The sequence below is a fragment of the Papio anubis genome, chromosome 13 (genome assembly GCF_008728515.1).
Source record: "Papio anubis isolate 15944 chromosome 13, Panubis1.0, whole genome shotgun sequence".
NCBI classification, from domain to species: domain Eukaryota; kingdom Metazoa; phylum Chordata; class Mammalia; order Primates; family Cercopithecidae; genus Papio; species Papio anubis.
Window position 1 is genome coordinate 65,894,398 of NC_044988.1, and position 19,324 is coordinate 65,913,721.

Here is a 19,324-nt window from a genome sequence, read left to right on the forward strand (position 1 = left end):
AGTGATCTGCCTGCCTTGGCCTCCCAAAGTGCTGAGACTACAGGTGTGAGCCACTGTGACTGGCCTGAATTGGTAATTTAAAAATACTCCCACAGTGAAAAGCCCAGAATCAAATAGCTTCACTGATTAATTCTACCAAATATTTACATAGTAAATAATAACAATCCTTCACAAACTCTTCCAGAATATAGAGGAGACAGGATACTTTCCAACTCATTCTTTGAGTCTAGTATTATCCTGATACTAAAACCAGACAGATACCATACGAATAGAAACTACAGGGCTGGGTGTCGTGGCTTATGCTTGTAATCCTAGCATTTTGAGAGGCCAAGGCAGGCTGATCACTTGAGGTCAGGAGTTCAAGACCAGCCTGGCCAACATGGTGAAACCCCATCTCTACTAAAAATACAAAAATTAGCCGGGCGTGGTGGTGCATGCCTGTAATCCCAGCTACTCGGGAGGCTGAGGCAGGAGAATCCCGTGAACCCAGAAGGTGGAAGTTGCAGTGAGCCAAGATCACACCATTGCACTCCAGCCTGGGGGACAAGAGCGAAACTCCGTCTCAAAAAAAAAAAAAAAAAAAAAAAAAAAAAAAAAAACAGAAAAATATCCTAAAAAAAAAAAAACTGATGGAAAATCCTCAACAAAATATTAGCAAATCTAACAATATATATAAACATTTTTATGTCATCACCAAGTGGAATTTATCCCAGGAATACAGGGTTGGTTTAACTCCCAAAATCAGTTAATGTAATACATCATACTAATCAAGTTCAAAACCCATATGATCATCAAGACAGAAAAGCACTTGACAAAATCTCCTTGTGATAAAACTAGGCATAAAAGGGAATGTATTCAACAGCTAAGAATCTTGCTTAACATTGAAAGACTGAATGCATTCCCCCTAAGATTGGAAGCAAGGCTCTCACCACTTTTATTTGAAATTATACTGGAGGTACAACATTGCACTGGAAGTGCAATCAGGTGAAAAAAAAAAAAAAGAAGAAGAAAAGGCATTCATATTGAAAAGGAAAAAGTAAAACTGTCTTCATATGCAGGAGGTATGTTTCTGTATATAGAAAATAGTAAGGAATCTACCAAGAAATCCACTAGACCTAATAAACAAGTTTAGTAAATTCACAGGATATACAATCAATTGTATTTCTACTTATAAGCAATGAACAATCCAAAATTGAATGAAGAAAATAATTTCATTCGCAATAGCATCAAAAAGGGTAAAATACATAGGAATAAATTTAACAAAAGAGGTATGAGATTTGCACACTGAAAACTATAAAACATTGCTGAAGGGAATATAAGAAGTTGTAAATAAATGGGGAGATAGTCCATGTTCGTGGATTGGAAGACTCCATATTATTAATTAATAACAAGTATTGGCAAGAATGTGGGGAAACTGGAACCCTCATTGCTGAAACCCACATTGCTGGTGGGAATGTAAAATAGAATAGCCACTTTAGAAAACAATTCGGCAGTTTCATAAAATGTTAAACATGGAGTTACCATATGATCCACCAATTCCACTCCTAGATATCTACTCAAGAGAAATGAACATATATGGCCACACAAAGACTTATACATGAATGTTTATAGTAGCACTCATAATAAGCAAAAAATGGAACCAATCCAAATATCCAGCAAGTGGTAAATAGATAAACAAAATGTGGTATATGTATGCAACAGAATACTATTTGGCAATGAAAACAAAGAATTGATACATGCTACGACATGGATGAACCTCAAAAAAGTATGCTGGGTGAAAAAAGCCAATTTGCAAAAGACTACTTACTGTATGATTCTATTTATATGAAATATCCAGAACAGGTAAATCTATAGAGATAGAAAGTTGATTAGTGGTTGCCCGGAGCTAGAATGGGAACAGAAAATGATTGCTAATGGGCAGGAGGAATCTCTTAAGGTGATGAAAATGTTCTGAAACTGGATTGTGTTGATGATTGCACATCCCTATAAATTTACTAAAAAATTACTTAATTGTGGCCTGGCATGGTGGCTCACGCCTGTAATCCCAGCACTTTGGGAGGCCGAGATGGGTGGATCACCTGAGGTCAAGAGTTTGAGACCGGCCTGACCAACATGGTGAAACCCCGTCTCTATTAAAAATACAAAAATTAGCAGGGCATGGTGGTGGGCGCCTGTAATCCCAGCTACTCGGGAGGCTAAGGCAGGAGAATTGCTTGATCTGGCAGGCAAAGGTTCCAGTGAGCCAAGATTGCACCACTACACTCCAGCCTGGGTGACAGAGCAAGACTCCGTCTCAAAAATAAATAAATAAATAAATAAATAAATAATAAAAATAAATAAATAATTACTTAATTTACACCTAAAATGAGTGAGTTTTATGGCATGTAAGTTATACCTCAATGAAACTCCTGAATCATTAATTAACTAGAGATAGAAGGAAATTTACCAAACGTATATACTAAAAAATTACAGCACATTTTAAAATGGTGAACCTTAAGAAGTTTTCTCCCTAAAATCTGGAAGAAGAACTTGCTCACTGTTACCACTACTGTTTATCAGTGTCATGGGGTGGGTGAAGTGGGGGAGGGTACTAGTTGGTGCAATAAAAGAAGGAAGAAAACAATTATATATGGATTAGAAAGAAGAAAACAATATTATTCACAGATGATATATCAGGGGTTGGCAAACTATTTCTGTAAAGGACCAGGTAGTACATATTTTAGGCTTTGTATGATACACAGTCTCTGAGCCATCATAGATGTACATAAATGAATACAGGTGGCTGCGTTCATAAAAACTTTATAAAACCAGGCAGTGGTCAGGCACAGTGGCTCATGCCTATAATCTCATCACTTTGGGAGGCCAAGGTGGGAGGATTGTGTAAGCCCAGGAGTTTGACACCAGCCTAGGCAACGTAGTGAGACCTCATCTCCAAAAAAATTTTAAAACATGGCCAGGTGCGGTGGCTCACGCCTGTAATCCCAGCACTTTGGGAGGCTGAGGCAGGCAGATCACAAGGTCAGGAGTTCAAGACCAGCCTGATCAACATAGTGAAACCCCCATCTCTACTAAAAATACAAAAAAAAATTAGCTGGGTGTGGTGGTGGGTGCCTGTAATCCCAGCTACTCGGGAGGCTAAGGCAGAATTGCTTGAACCTGAGAGGCAGAGGTTGCAGTGAGCTGAGATCGCACCACTGCATTCCAGCCTGGGCAACAGTGCAAGACCCCGTCTCAACAACAACAAAAAACTTAAAACATTAGCCAGATGTGGCTGTGTGCACCTGTAGTCCCAGGTACTCAGGAGGGCGAGACAGGAGGACTCCTGAGCCCTGGAGTTCAATGTTGCAGTGAGCCATGATTGCACCACTGCACTCTAGCCTGGGCAACAGATGGACACCCTGTCTTTAAAACATAAAATAAATAAAACCAGTAAGTGGGCCAAATTTGGCCCATAGGCCAAAGTTTTCTAATCCTTGATCTATATAGAAAATCTTAGAAATTTCTCAGATAAATTACCAGAATTAGTAAGAATTAACAAAGGTCATTAGATATAAATTATGGAAGAGAGTAGGGAGGTTCCTCAAAAACTTAAAAATAGAACTGCCATATAAATCCAACAATCCTTCTACTAGGTATATATCCAAAGGAAATTAAATTACTATGTCGAAAAGATATCTGCATTCCCATGTTCACTGCAGCACTATTCACAGTAGCCAAGATATGGAGTTAACCTAAACGTCCATCAATGAATGAATGGATTTAAAATGTTGTAATATACACAGCAAAATGCTATTCAGCCTTAAAAAAGAAGGAAAAATTGTCATTTTCAACAACATGAATGAGCCTGGAGGACATTATATTAAGCAAAATAAGCCAGGCTCAGAAAGACAAATATCACTTACATGTAGAATCTAAAAAAGTCAAAAACTCATAGAAGCAGATAGTAGAATGGTGGTTACCAGGGACTGGGACAGGTAGGTGAAGTACAGTGGAGGGAAATTTTGAAAATACAACATTTCAATTAGGAGGAATAAGTTCAAGAGATTTATATTGTACAATATCACGACCACTGTTAATGACAATTTACTGTTGTTATTATATATAATTGAAATTTGTTAAAAGTAGATTTTAAGTGTTATCATAAATGCTAAGTATGTGAGGAGATTATATATATATATATATTAGCTTGATTTAGCCATTCCACAATATATACATATTTCAAACATCATGTACACCATTAAAAAAATTTATCTTTTTAGGCCTGGCACGGTGCCTCACGCCTATAATTCCAGCATTTTGGGAGGCCAAGGCAGGTGCATCACTTGAGGTCAGGAGTTTGAGAGCAGCCTGGCCAACATGGTGAAACCCTGCCTGTACTAAAAATACAAAGATTAGCCGGGTGTGGTGCCGCACACCTGTAATCCCAGCTACTCGGGAGGCTAAGGCAGGAGCATTGCTTGAACCTGGGAAGAGGAGGCTGCAGTGAACCGAGATTGTGCCACTGCACTCCAGCCTGGGCAACAGGCTGGAATACAGTGGCACAATCATAGTTTACTACCACCTTGACCTCCTGGGCTCAAGCCATCCTCCTACCTCAGCCTCTCAAGTACCTGGGACCCCAGGTGTGCGATACTCTGCCTGGCTACTTTTACATTTTTTCGTAGAGACAGCATCTCATTATGTTGCCCATGCTGGTCTCTAACTCCTGGCTCGAGTGATCCTCCCACCTTGGCCTCCCAAAGTGCTGGGATTACAGGCATGAGCCACTGCACCTAGCCAACAAGGAAATTTTAAAATAAAGGGCATAAACTGCCTGGGCACGGTGGCTCATGCCTGTAATCCCAGCACTTTGGGAAGCCGAGGCAGGTGGATCACTTGAGGTCAGGAGTTTGAGATCAGCCTGGCCAACATGGTAAAACCCCGTCTTTACTAAAAATACAAAAATTAGCTGGGCGTGGTGGCAGGTGCTTGTAATCCCAGTTACTTGGGAGGCTGAGGTGGGAGAATCGCTTGAACCTGGGAGGTGGAGGTTGCAGTGAGCCAAGATCATGCCACTGCATTGGGCGACAGAGTGAGACTCTGTCTCAAAAAAAAAAAAAAGACATATATATATATATATATATGAAAATAGATATTGAAAAGTTACCCAGAATATAACATATGGAAATGAAAAGATAGAAAATATAAAGGAGCAAGTTATAAGAAAAGGAGAGTCAAACCTGAATGTTTCATACATATATTTGGAGCTCCAAAAGAATAGAGAAAATCAGCGATAGACAATATTGGAATAATGCCTGAGAAACTTTCAGAATATATGAATAATATGAATCTTAAGACTTGGAAAGTCAAACGAATCCCAATAAAGATAAATAAAAAAAGATCCAAATTTACATATACTGGTGAAATTGCAGTGTATATAAATTTCATATGTAATTTAGACATATGCAAATATGTCTAAAGACAGAGAGAAGATTAACCAGAGGGGGAAAAAAGATAAATTACTCAAAGTAACAGTCAGACTAATAGCAGACTCACAAATAGTAACAATGGAAGATAGAACTCTGTGGAAAATTATCCTAAATATTCAGAAAGCAACAACGACCTAAAATTATATGCTCAGCTAAACCTTTATTCAATAAGATGAGTTGAGCTGGGCATAGTGGCTCTCAAGTGGGAGAATCACTTGAGACCAGGAATTCAAGACTAGCCTGGGCAACATAGCAAGACCCCATCTCTTCAGAAAATTTAAAAATGAGTCAGGAGTGGTGGTGCACACCTGTAGTTCCAGCTACGTGGAAGGCTGAAGTGGGAAGATCCCTTGAGCCTGGGAATTTGAGGTTATAGTGAGCTATGATTGTGCCACTGCACCCCAGCCTGGGCAACAGAGGAAGACCCAGTCTCTTAAAAAAGAGTGAAATAAAGATTTTCAGAACAGGCTGGGCATGGTGCTCACGCCTGTAATCCCAGCACTTTGGGAGGCCAAGGCGGTGGATCACCAGAGGTCAGTAGTTTGAGACCACCCTGGCTAACATGGTGAAACCCTGTCTCTACTAAAAATATGAAAAATTAGCTGGATGTGGTGGCAGGTGCCTGTAATCCCAGCTACTCGGGAGATTTATATTGTACAACATGACCACTGTTAATGACAATTTACTGTTATTATATATAATTGAAATTTGTTAAAAGTAGATTTTAAGTGTTATCATCATAAATGCTAGGTATGTGAGGATATATATATATATAAATTAGCTTGATTTAGCCATTCCACAATATATACATATTTCAAACATCATGTACACCATTAAAAAAATTTATCTTTTTTTAAAGGCTGAGGCAGGAGAATCGCTTAAACCCAGGAGGCGGAGGTCGCAGTGAGCCAAGATTGTGCCATTGCACTTCAGCCTGGGCAACAAGAGTGAAACTCTGTCTCAAAAAAAATAAAATAAAATAAAAAAGATTTTCAGAACAATAAAAAATGAGAGAATTTACCTCAACAAAGTCTAACTTTAAAAAATTCTGGCCGGGTGCAGTGGTTCATGCCTGTAATCCCAGGCATGGGTGTGGTGGCACGTGCCTGTAATCCCAGCTACTTGGGAGGCTGAGGCAGGAGAATCACTTGAACCCAGCAGGCAGAGGTTGCAGTGAGCCGAGACAGTACCATTGCACTCCAGCCTGAGCAACAAGAGCAAAACTCCATCTCAAAAAAAAAAAAAAAAAAATTCTGAGGAATGCACTTCAGAAAGAAAGGATCAAAAAGGAATGTTGGAGATGAATGAAGGAATAATGAGCAAAAACATTATTAAGCATGTGTGTAAATCTAAAGATACATTGACTGTAAATTCTATTTTTTTAACAGCCGGAAGTTTTACAACTCTTTCTTCTGGTACTCATTTTCACTATATTTTCTCATAGAATTATATCCTGTTATATGCTCAGGCTGGTGTGCAGTGGCGCAATCATAGCTTACTGCACCCTCCACATTCCAGGCTCAAACCATCCTCCCACCTCAGTCTCCAGCTAATTTTTAATTTTTTGTAGAGACAGGGTCTTGCTATGTTGCCCAGGTTGGTCTTGAACTCCAGGGCTCCATCTGTCCTCCCGCCTCAGTCTCCCAAAGTGTTGGGATTACAGGCGTGAGTCACCACCCCCAGCCTACTGATCATTCTTATCGGTATCAAAAATATGCATGTAAACTGACATTAATTTTTAAAATTGTTTTCTGTGACCACAGGGCTATTAGTGTTACATTTCTTCTGGATTTAATGATCGTTACAATATTATTAGCCTACAATTGATTAAAACAACATATATTTTTAAAATAATAATTATTAACATAAAATAAAATTTATTGGAAAGACATCTCATTTTTGAAGTTTCCTTTTTTTTTTTTTTTTGAATAGAGATAGCGTCTATCTGTCTGTCACCCAGGCTGGAGTGCAGTGGTGTGATCATAGCTTACTGCAGCCTCAAACTCCTAGGCTCAAGTGATCCTCCCACCTCAGCCTCCTGAGTAGTTGGAACTGTGAGTGCACACCACCACACTCAGCTAATTTATTTTAATTTTTTAAATTTTTGTAGAGATGGGGTCACCATCTTGCCCAGGATGGTCTTGAACTCCTAGGCTCAAGCAATCCTCCTGCCTTGGCCTCCCAAAGTGCTGGGGTTACAGGCATGAGCCACCATGCCTGGCCTCAAATATTTTTTAATTGACACATTGTAACTGTACGCATTTATAGAGTACAATTTGATGTCTTGATACATATATGTTGTATAATGAGCAAATCAGTATTAGCATGCACTTATCATTCCTTTGCAGTAAGGACATGTAACAGTCACTCTTCTAGCTATTTTATAATATACTGTATCTTACTACTAACCATCATCACCCTACTGTGAAATATAATACCCTAGAACTTATTCCTCCTAATTGTAACTTTGAGCCCACTGACCAAGCTCACGTCATCCTCCCTAAATTTTATTTTGAAGGGCAAAAATATGATTATTACTGAACCGTTATATTTATGATAACTCTAGATTTTGTTGGCTTGGTTTCTCCTGTAGGTATACAGAAGATGGGTGTCCACATAAGAAATTCTTTCACACACGTTTTCTTATGCGAATGAGGTTAACACCAGATTGTTCCAAAATGTTGATTTCAACGTCTTCTGGATATCTCTTAATTTTGCATGATCTTGACTTAACTAAGTCTTTAGAAGTAGGCAGCTATCCCATTTTAAGAGCAAGAAGAACTACTTCAAGTTCAGGTAAGCTTTTCTTTTTTAGTCAAAAAGATTTTTCTCAAGAATCTCAAACAGAGAGATAATATATGTTTCTTTTCTGAGAATGATAGCAGGAAAGGGGAAGACAAAAGGCATTCTTTAGAAAGCTCAGTGATGGGTTTTTATCCAAGCAAGTGTAATGATTTGTATGTATCTCTGACATATCATTCATATGTACCTCTGAATCACAAATGGACTAGGAGGAATAACTGCCAACCCTAACGTATTTTCTTTTAGCTTTATGCTAGCCACAGGATCTTTTCATCAGTAATTTTAAATCATCACTATCTCAAAAATTAGTGATGGCACAAGGTCTTAAGTCCTTCTGGAATCAAGCAGAGCTTTTATTAAGTTATGGTCAATACAGAGTTTTAGTTTTAAGTCTATCTGTGTCCTAGACTTATAGATGTCCAGACACAGATAGTTGGTGCCATCTTATCTCATTACTCTCTAAACACTCTCTTGCTAAAACTCTGTCTCTTCTCCCATTGCTGATTTTGTTAGACTTAAGTGAATTTAGGGTTCAGAAAAACTTAAGTATTTAATCAACATTATGTGATTTTAAAAAGACTATATTTCATCTACCTTTGGGAAAGAGGTGAGTGGTTTACATTATGAACAAATTTATATAATTTACATTATAAACAAAATCCAGGGGAAAAAAGACTTAAGCATTTGGAACATAGAATGCTAATAAATTGCTATTAAAAGGCAGCTTCGAATGGTTGGGACCAGGTACAGGGACTCACACCTGTAATCCCATGACTTTGGGAGGCCAAGGTGGGAGGATCGCTTGAGCCCAGGAGTTCAAGAGTAGCCTGGGCAACATAGGGAGACCTCATCTCTACAAATAACTTAAAAATTTAGCCAGGCGCAGTGGCTCACGCTTGTAATCCTAGCACTTTGGGAGACTGAGGTGGGCGGATCGCTTGAGCCTGGGAGTTTGTGACCAGCCTGCACAACATGGTGAAACCCTGTCTGTACGAAAAATACAAAAATTAGCCAGATATGCTAGCATGCATCTGTAGTCCCATCTACTGGGGAAGCTGGGGCAGGAGGATCACCTGAGCCTGGCAGGTTGAGGCAGCAGTGAGCCATGATTGCGCCCCACTGCACTCCAGCCTGGGCAACAGAGAGAGACCCTGGTCCAAAAAAAAAAAAAAAAAAAAAAAAGAAAAAGAAAAGAAAATGAAAAAAAAAAAAAGGTTGGAATCTTTCTCCATGTGCACAGGACCACTTCCGAAGATTCCTTTGGGAAAGTACAGACATCATTGTACTACAGTGCCTGGTGTAATTGCTAAAACTAGAAATTTAAGTTTTACCAACTTACTTGCAAACAAGGGATTTCATAAATATACGAGTATAATCCTTTTAGATTCAAATTTGCCTTTTAAGTTAAACATGATAAGCAACTCTAACTTAGTGAGAAATAGTGATTTTGAATGTCTAGTTGGCCTATTTCAACTCAAAAACCAACAAAGTTTTTGGTTTTCTAACGGTAATTCTGATAATAACATCACAGGATATTAGACTAGTAAGAATTCTTAACATAGGTGTGGGACCACTATCAAAATGTGATGATGAAATAGACATTGCTATTTGGAGTAATATATCAGACTCCACTACCTGATACTCATTTTATTTTTTTCAATGTAAACTTTGTGTCACATTTCAGAGTATTCACATAAACTTGGCACAGTAGTGCATGCCTGTAGGCCCAGCTACTCAGGATGCTGAGCCTGAGGTGGCAGGATCACTTGAACCCAGGAATTAGGAGTCCAGCCTGGGCAACATAGCAAGATCCTTGTCTCAAAAAAAAAAAAAAAAAAAAGACTATTCACGTAATTTCAATAATGATAATGGAAATTTTTGGTATACTTTAAAGAAGAATCTCTTCATGTTTCTGGTAATAGGCCTGATGTTTGGACCCTATTTTAACATAAAAACAATAGGCTTAAGAGCTTAGTTTTCATTTTCATTGAATTTTTGGGTTTCATTTTAGTACAGAAATGATGAGGATCCAAAGATGCTCCTATGATTATTTTGTTTTTCATTTTTATTTCACAGAGTCAAGTCTTTGATATAAAAGATTCAGAAAGGGACTAGATCTTAGAACACTTCAAAGAGCTGTCTTGCCTTTCTCAGTCTTATAGGCCAGTTACATATGACCATTTTTTTTAAATGTTAAAACTATGGTTCGAGCAGAATAATTAAAAAGTGAAAAGCCACTACCAGAGTTATGCTAGGTTTATTGTCAGAATTTTTTATATTTTTAAGATTTGACCACTTCATCAACTTCATCTGGTCCTAGAGTTTCTGGCTCACCTTGTCATCATAGTGATTCTAATTCTTCTGAGAAACACATGTCACGAGCCTCTCAAAGAGAAGGTAGGTTAAAAGTTGGATTTTATAATCTTGTAACAACAGATTCTGCCAATCTGATTAATTATTGATTGATTAAAATCAACTTTATGGTTTTGATCCATAAAAATAAAAGCAATGGAGATGAGGTGATTTATCCCTCAGTCATCATCTTCAAAAAGCTAACCGAGAGTCTCTGGGGTTGAATATCTTGAGTTAAATCTTAATGGAATATGAGTTTTGGTTTTATTAGCTGGACTTAGTTTGGTCTAGTTTGGAGAGCAAGTAGTTCAGAAATGTAGATTTCAATCAAGATTGTTGTGAAAATTAAATGAGATTATGCATGTGAAAGTTCTGTATAAATATAAGGCATGAATTTTCAGGTAATTGTGAAAGTCACCTGGCTACCCTCAGACTTTTTGCTCTGCCATTTCTTTGTCTGTGCAATGCCTGACAGCTTCAAAGGGTTTGTAGGATAAATATACCATCTGGCTCCACTCTGTATTTCCCAGTTTTTTCCTAGCCATTCTGGCAGAACTAGGTGCTGTGCCCTATACCTTCCGCCCCCCAATTGAAATGGTTTCTACCTATACAAATTCCACATACTATTCCTCTTCATACTAATCCACATCTAAGCTCTTACATTATTTACTGTTTGTTCTTCTCTTTGTGAACTGAGTATTAAGAGCCAGATATGGCTTTTTTTGTTTTTTGTCATTTTGAGTCACTTTTGGAAATAGAGATTTCTCTACCTTGATATTTTGGGCAGAGACTGAATCTCAGACTTTTAATTTGTGTTTTCACTGGGTAGCTTTGCCTGGAAGATGCTGGTTATCTTGCATGGCTACTTATGTCAGTAGATGGTTTAAGAGCTCTTTCTAACCTAACCTATGGCCTATCCACTTGCCTCTGGATATTGAAGTCTGTGATATTTCACTTTAAGGTTAAAGGCTCCTCATCTTAAATGTAAAGATTTATGCCCAGAAGTATAACATTTTTCCTTTGATTTGTAACACAAACATCTTTTGCAGATTCTTCCTGTTCTCCTTCTCCTTGTGCTATGGGAAACAAGTCAAGGCTTCTAATAATCATTGAGAAAAATCTTTATTGATTGACTACACCATCCACAAGAAAAAGAAACTTAATTTAAGAAGAAAAGAATAGTTAACATGCTTGCTTGTTATTGACCAGTGGTAAACACACAAACACAAATATACAGCAGTTCTATGCCACAGAGAGTTGAGAATGAGGGAAGAGATGATATATGAGAAGGTTGGAAAGAAGAGGAAAATGAGAGGGTGGGAAGAGAGGGAAAACATGGGAGAAGGTGGGGCTTATAGGTGAAGTTGCTCTAAATGTTGGAAATCCTGCATCTTCAGATGTCAGAGTATGTTAACACCATCCTTTGGCAGATATAATAGCTGTATAGAGCAGAGGCTTTCAAATACATTTCAGCATTAGAACTCTATTTTTGACATGAAATCTGCTGTGGATTCTTAGAGATGTAGCACAAATAAAATCAAAGTAGCTCTGGTTCAAGAAAAATTAGGGAGGCTCTTGACCCTCCAGTCTTCCTCACCCCATCTCCACCTTAGCTCACACGTGGTTTCCCACTTTTGCCAGGTCCTGAGGAACCCCAAGGGGCACAGTTAGCAAACCACCTACTTAGAATGCATTTTTTGTCTGCTTTTATTATAGGTTTTCCAAATTAATTCTTAAGCGTTTTTCTCTAAAATTGTTAAAGTTCAATCACATGTGAAATAGTCATTTCAGTAGAGTTTTGTTATAGCAGTGTAATTGAGAGCTTCACAGGTTTCTGTTAATGATGTAGTAATCTAAAGGGAATCTTTAAAAAGAAGTTAACACATCTGCTTGACAAGCAATTCACAAAGGATCTGACAGAGGGAGCTCATTACCTTCAAAGTAACTCCTTCTGCAGTCAGAGAAGTGTTGAAATATTTCTCTTGCTATTAAGTTTCTAAGTTGCTTCCTTACAGTGTCTATGAAAGTGGTTTTTCATGCACCTGAAGGATATAACACACTCCCATTAGTAACAGTGCCTTACTCCAGCAGTCATTTTCACTGGGAGTTAGGCAGAAGGAAATGATGAGGCATGGTAGAATCACCAGGAAGATGTATGATTGGCAATGTCTCCCATCCCTTGTTTTGACATGCCTTTATGTGAGGTGTCCTTCCTCACCTCCAAAATTTGTTTTGTTTATAGTGTTGTTGTTGCGGGGGCATAAGTCCTGATCTTTTTATTTGCTTAAAGGCAATTCTCGTGGCTTCCAGGTATTTCCTTCTCTGGACCAGAAAGCACCAGGTCCAATAAGATGAGAATTGTTACTTTTTACCTTTCTAGAGTCCTTTCATGTCACATAACTTTGATTCTTACTTAAATAAAGAGCTTTCTGAGATGTAAGAACCCCTAGTCAGCTTCTATGCCTTAGCCTTAGGTCGGCGATGATTACTGCTGTGGGAACTTGGATTCTTTCGTTCTATTTATACCATTTCCCCACACCTTCACCCTGCCAAAACTCACACACCATACACTGGGGAGTACCATGCTCTTTAACATATGGTAGCATAAGGGGCAGACTAAGGAATGATGGCATGGGAGGTGGCTGCCAGAAATAAAAGCTTTGATGAACTGCCTTAGTTTTTTGATAATACAAATTCCACATCCTCCTTTTCTTGTATCTCAGGAGTTTCACCACGAAATAGTCTTGAAGTCGTAACCCCTGAAGTTCTTGGTGAGAGTGACCACGGAAACTGCATCACATCCTTACAGCTGCACCCAAAAGGCTGGGCCACTCTTCTTCGGTGCTCAAGCAACAGTGATGATGAGGAGGTACAGGCAGCAGCACTCCACCTTCAACAGGGCTCATTGGACAAATTGCCATTGCCGTGTGTGCAGACCTTAGGCCGATCAGTGACTGCAGTCTCTGCCTTCAAGGGCATACTGCTAGAGATCCTGCTTCTCGACTCTCCTGTTTCTGTCCTCTCTTGTTTCATATGGTATCATTATCCCTTCCAAACTCTTCTTATTCCTCTCCTGCTGGAGTTGAACAAGGTGGGACGTACTTTAAAGGCCAGCATCAGCTCAGATTTTGCCCAGCTTCTTAAATCTTGCCTCCTTCATCTCACCCCCCTGCAAAAAAAAAAACAAAAAAAAAACAAAAAAAAACAAAAAAACCCTTGTATAATAAACATAGGTCTGAAATGTTTCAGCTAAGCTGGCTAAATGTGAGATTTTACTAAGCCAATTGAGTATCATAATTTTCTTTTTTTAAAAACCAGGGGAAACTCTGGGAAAGGAAGGGACTATACTGATGACTAGGGGGAAAGGTGTTAAATGACTTTATGATTCTCATCACTCTGGAAAGCAAGAGTCTTCCAAGGATCTCACTGGTCCTAGAGGCCACAACTGAAAGGAGAGAAGAGAAGAGCCTTTGAATTGTGTAGGGGAAGAGGTAAGATACTCTAGGGCTTGGATGTACTCCAGGAATTTTTAAAATATCAACATTGTTGTTGCCCTTAGAAAAGAGAATGTATTACTACAGAAGTCACAGGCAGCCTCAGGGAACAAAAGGCTTTAAAGCATCATAACACAGAATAACCTTAGCTTATGAAGATAAGAAAGTACAGGGCCTACAAGTTTTGTTAGTTGGGAGGGGGATAGCATTATTCTGAGTGATTTCTTGTAACAATTCTGTGGCTTTGGCAATCTGTTGAGCTTTTTAAAAATAAGGAATATCTGTAGAACTATTTGGGCTCTGTAACCTTGGTTTGTCTCCCTTCTCTCCCCCTAGTGTACTTGTGTCTATGAATTCCAAGAAGGAGCTCCAGTGCGACCTGTCTCACCTCGCTGTTCTCTACGACTGACTCATTACATTGAAGAAGCCAATGTAGGCAGGGGTTACATCAAAGAACTTTGCTTCAGCCCCGATGGGCGAATGATTTCTTCCCCACATGGCTATGGGATTCGTTTGTTGGGATTTGACAAACAGTGCAGTGAACTTGTTGACTGCTTGCCCAAAGAAGCCAGTCCCTTGCGGGTGATCCGTTCTCTGTACTCTCATAATGATGTGGTACTGACAACAAAGTTCTCTCCAACACATTGTCAGATTGCCTCAGGGTGCCTTAGTGGACGGGTTTCTTTGTATCAGCCAAAGTTTTAGGCACAACTTACATCAAATAAGGAACTCTTCTGGTGTTTGACTTAGGAATTACTTCAATTTAGATGAAGTATTTTCTTTTTAGAAGATCTTATAAGTTTGGGTCAAGATCCTGGTTCTTATGGGTCCATGAACACACTTGTGACCTTAGTACTTGGTCATCCAGCATCATACAGGCATCTCCAAGTTAGACTCTATGCAGCATCATCTTTTTCAGCATTCCTCTGCTCCTGCTGATCTGTGCCACTGAACTCCAGTTCTTCTGGTCATTTTGCATGGTAGCTCTTGTCAAGTTCCTTTCTTCCTCACTATTTCTCTCTTTTCCTCTCCCTGTCCCTCTCTTTCTTTGTGTTGATTTTGGTGTCAATTTTGTGGAATTTGGCAGGAGTTTTGATTGGAGTAGGAGAAACCCATGACATTAGAATTGAATAAAACCTAGAAACTGGATATTGGCATATTGGTTGTTGAAAAAGAAATTTCATCTTCACTTATGAGTATACTTGGTCTTTTAAAGTTGCTGTTATGTTTATCCATATTGAGCATAGATAATGGCATTATTCTTATAATTGTTAAGATAATCTTGCAACAAAATGTCTTTTAAGTTTCCTGTTAAAATTATAAAAAGATTTTCATGGCGAGAGGGATTTTATTGTGAAATTCTAGAAGCAAATATTACCACCTCTCTTTGTAATTTACTTTACTTGTATGAATTTAACATCTCTAGCATGTATCCTTACTTGATATTTTGTTCCTATCAACAGCATTAGAAAGGAAAGGAGACAGAATGGGCTTTAGTTATTTCTATTGCACAAAAAAGGATTTTTAAAATTAGATTAGTACAATATCTGGTCATAGAGTGATAAGAACAATGTGACTTAGATTTTCTGTATTTCATCTGCCAGATTATTTGAATCACACAGGATGATGTGTTAACAGTATTGGGGTGGAAGAGGAATCAAGAGTAGAGGTAGGGGTTTACTCATTTTTCTTCCCTGAGCCAGGTGTCACAAGCCAACTCTGTCACCATTAGTGAGGGAAGAGTTGCAGTCCTCTTCAAGCTGTTATCATAAGTATGGTAGTCAGTGACTTGGATATCAAGACTAAGTGCTGATATGAAGACTTGCCTTGTGTTTTCTTATGAAACACATAAGTATAAAGCAGGACTCAAGCACAAGGCTGACTGTTCTTCTTTGAATAACAGCTTTCTTGCAGTCTCCTCCACATGGGTGGCACTGTGTTTAGAAGGGATTACCAAAGGCTGGAGCAATTTAAGCTATGCACTAGCCTTGCCCTCTTAGGTTGCATTCTCTCTAGGCCACTGGTTCTCAAACATTAGGGTGTATTGTACCCATTACAGAACTTGTGAAAAATGCAGAAACCTGAGCCTCACCTTATGAGATTCTGATTCAGCCACGGGGAAGACAGGAATTTGCGTTTTTCATAGGAACCTCAAGTAATCTTTATTCTGAGGGTCTCTGGATTGCAGGTTGAAAAACATAACCTTAATTAGCAGTAAATTCTTCTCTACCTGGCCAGGCACGGTGGCTCATGCCTGTAATCCCAGCACTTTGGGAAGCCGAGGCGGGTAGATCACGAGGTCAGGAGTTCGAGACCAGCCTGACCAACATGGTGAAACCCCATCTCTACTGAAAATACAAAAATTAGCCGGGCATGGCGGTATACACCTATAATCCCAGCTACCGAGGAGGCTGAGGCAAGAGAATCGCTTGAACCTGGGAGGTGGAGGTTGCAGTGAGCCGAGATTGCGCCACCGCACTCCAGCCTGGGCAACAGAGCAAGACTCGTCTCAAAAAAAAAAAAAAAAAAAATTCTTCTCTACCCATTTGGTGCTTAAGACAATTCCCAGAAACTGTTTTCATTATTTAATAAACAATAACAGTAAATGAAAGTAATTTTAGAGGTGGAAAATAACTTAGAATGGAATCATTTGCATTAATTGACAAATGAGAGAAGTGACGTGACTTGCCTAAGGTCATCCCACAAAGTTAGTGGCAGAGTTGGGACTTGAATTCCAGTCTTCTAATTCCTTGCTCAGGGCAATTTCTACCGTGTTATGCTGTCTGTTAGAAACAATGACTTATGGACATTTTGTCTTTAAGTTGTATTATTGTTAATACCCTTAAACTGGCCAATAGATTTTAAAAAGGCAGGCATGGGAGTAGAAGCTGAGACTTCTAGCCATAAGAAGAAAAGTATTTTAAATCTTACATAAATGTTTAAACAACCCAAAATACATGAATAAAAATGACATTTCTTTGTAGGACCTGCCAACTAACTATTCACACACATTTATAGAGGTTAAAAGGATCTTGGCTCTAAAACAAATATTTGAAATTAGATCATTTTACCATGGATGTTAACAAAACCGGAAATTTTTTATCACTGAGAAAGTTACCACAAAAGCACAGTAAATACATAGACTTGCCATACATTTTGTAAAAAACACATTTTTTAAAGAAAATAGGGATGGGCACGGTAGCTCACGTCTGTAATCCCAGCACTTTGGGAGGCCAAGGTGGGAGGATCGCTTGAGTCCAGGAGTTCCAGACCAGTCTGGGCAACATGGCAAAACCCCGTCTCTACCAAAAATACAAAAATTAGATGGGCATGTTGGTACACGCCTATAGTCCCAGCTACTCAGGAGGCTGAGGTGGGAGGATGGTTTGAGCCTGGGAGGCAGAGGCTGCAGTGAGCCCAGATCGAACTATTGCACTCCACCCTGGGCCCAGACCCTGTCTCAAAAAATAAAAATAGGCTGGGCATGGTGGCTCATGCCTGTAATCCCAGCACTTTGGGAGGCTGGGGTGGGTGGATCACTTGAGGTCAGGAGTTTGAGAACAGCCTGGCCAACATGGTGAAACCCTGTCTCTACCAAAAATACAAAAATCATAGCCAAGCGTGGTGGCGGGCGCCTGTAATCCCAGCTACTCAGGAGGCTGAGGCAGGAGAATCGCATGAACCTGGGAGGCAGAGGTTGCAGTGAGCCGAGATGGCACCACTGCACTCTAGCCTGGTCAACAGAGCAAGACTCTGCCTCAAAAAAAAAAAAAAAATAGATAAAATAAAATTAGTTTTGGAGGTGAAAACACCCAAACTATGTTATTATTTAAAAATAGGCCGGGCGCGGTGGCTCACGCCTGTAATCCCAGCACTTTGGGAGGCCGAGGCGGGCGGATCACAAGGTCAGGAGATCGAGACCACAGTGAAACCCCGTCTCTACTAAAAATACAAAAAAATTAGCCGGGCGCGGTGGTGGGCGCCTGTAGTCCCAGCTACTCAGGAGGCTGAGGCAGGAGAATGGCGTGAACCCGGGAGGCGGAGCTTGCAGTGAGCCGAGATCGCGCCACTGCACTCCAGCCTGGGCCACAGCGCGAGACTCCGTCTCAAAAAAAAAAAAAATAAAATAAAAATAAAAATAAAAATAATCTACCAAGTACAGTGGTCATATTGATATTCAAAAGAAATTTCATAAATTGTATCAACTCTGGAAAGAGTTCCATATCAGATGCTAGACCAGCAAAGTTGCCCAACTCAAAATTCAGCCAATGATTCTTTAACTACTATAGAGTACCTGTCATGTGTCAAATAATGTACAGACTTCACTACTAACCCTCACAAAAACTTGCAGGGTAGGTGGAATGAGCCCCAGTTTACTTTGGAGGGAACAGTGGGTCAGAAAGATTAAATGACTTGCCTTAAGTCATGGAGTAGGCAGTGAGAGGCAGCACTGGGATTCAAACCCAGGTTTGTTTCTTTTTCCAAAGCCTGTGCTTACTGCTTTACCATTGTGCTCTTTAATTTGTAAAGTACGGTAAGCCTGCCTGTTATTTGTTTAGTATCTTCTGGAAGTTTTGTTTTTTTTTTTTTTTTAATTATAGAGCTAGCTTACCATTTGTATTATGTAAAAAAAAACTGTAAGATTAACAGTTTCCATGAGACTATCATAAACTCAGGGCACACATTCTGGCCATTCCTAACTAAAAAACTTCAAGCAGAATAAGCAGCTGTAAAATAGAAAAGAAAAATGAAGGATAAATGGCCTTGTGAAAAAAACAGAGCCACACAGATGAGAATTAAAAATTAACAGCCAGCAAACTCAAAAGAACCTTTGTCCTCCCTGAGGTATGGGGACGATCAAAAAGTTATCAAGGAATATTAATCAAGGAATTAAACGGCATCAGGAATGCTATAGTATTGGAGGAAATTACTTAACATTTCAAAGCCCCATTTCACTTGAGTGTAAAATCTAATCTGATGTTTTTTACTCTGAATTTTATTCAGTTTTATTCATAATTCATAATTGGTAATGTAGTATAATTGTTAGTAAATGTAGTACAAATTGTGCTCCTGTTTTAAAAAGTTTTCTGCAGAACAGTGCATTTATGGCAATGCTATGTTTAATGAGTTAGGGACATCAAATACATAGTAGTTCCTTATTTTCAGTTGTGAAAATGAAATGGCTAAAGCAGAAGAGACATCTATTTT

The 19,324-nt window shown here is 39.1% G+C and overlaps 2 protein-coding genes across 7 annotated transcripts in view; one reads left to right on the plus strand and one right to left on the minus strand.

Moving 5' to 3' along the window:
* The window catches only part of DCAF10 (DDB1 and CUL4 associated factor 10), a 64,967-nt gene extending 49,511 nt beyond the window's left edge, over window positions 1-15,456 (plus strand). For 2 of the 5 annotated variants that reach the window (XR_002517513.2, XR_002517515.2), the window contains 4 exons: window positions 8,062-8,264; window positions 10,557-10,667; window positions 13,346-14,113; window positions 14,453-15,456. Coding sequence is in view for 2 of the 5 variants with exons in the window: in XM_003911478.4 (XP_003911527.4) it covers window positions 8,062-8,264; window positions 10,557-10,667; window positions 13,346-13,491; window positions 14,453-14,821 (829 nt within the window). In the remaining 3 variants the exon portion in view is untranslated. The remainder of the gene's footprint in view (window positions 1-8,061; window positions 8,265-10,556; window positions 10,668-13,345; window positions 14,114-14,452) is intronic. The other 3 variants (XM_003911478.4, XR_002517514.2, XM_021927366.2) reach the window with 3 other exon arrangements.
* The window catches only part of SLC25A51 (solute carrier family 25 member 51), a 44,310-nt gene continuing 37,297 nt past the window's right edge, over window positions 12,312-19,324 (minus strand). For both annotated transcript variants that reach the window (XR_004177936.1, XR_004177935.1), the window contains exon 3: window positions 12,312-13,791. The gene's annotated coding sequence lies outside the window, so the exon portion shown is untranslated. The remainder of the gene's footprint in view (window positions 13,792-19,324) is intronic.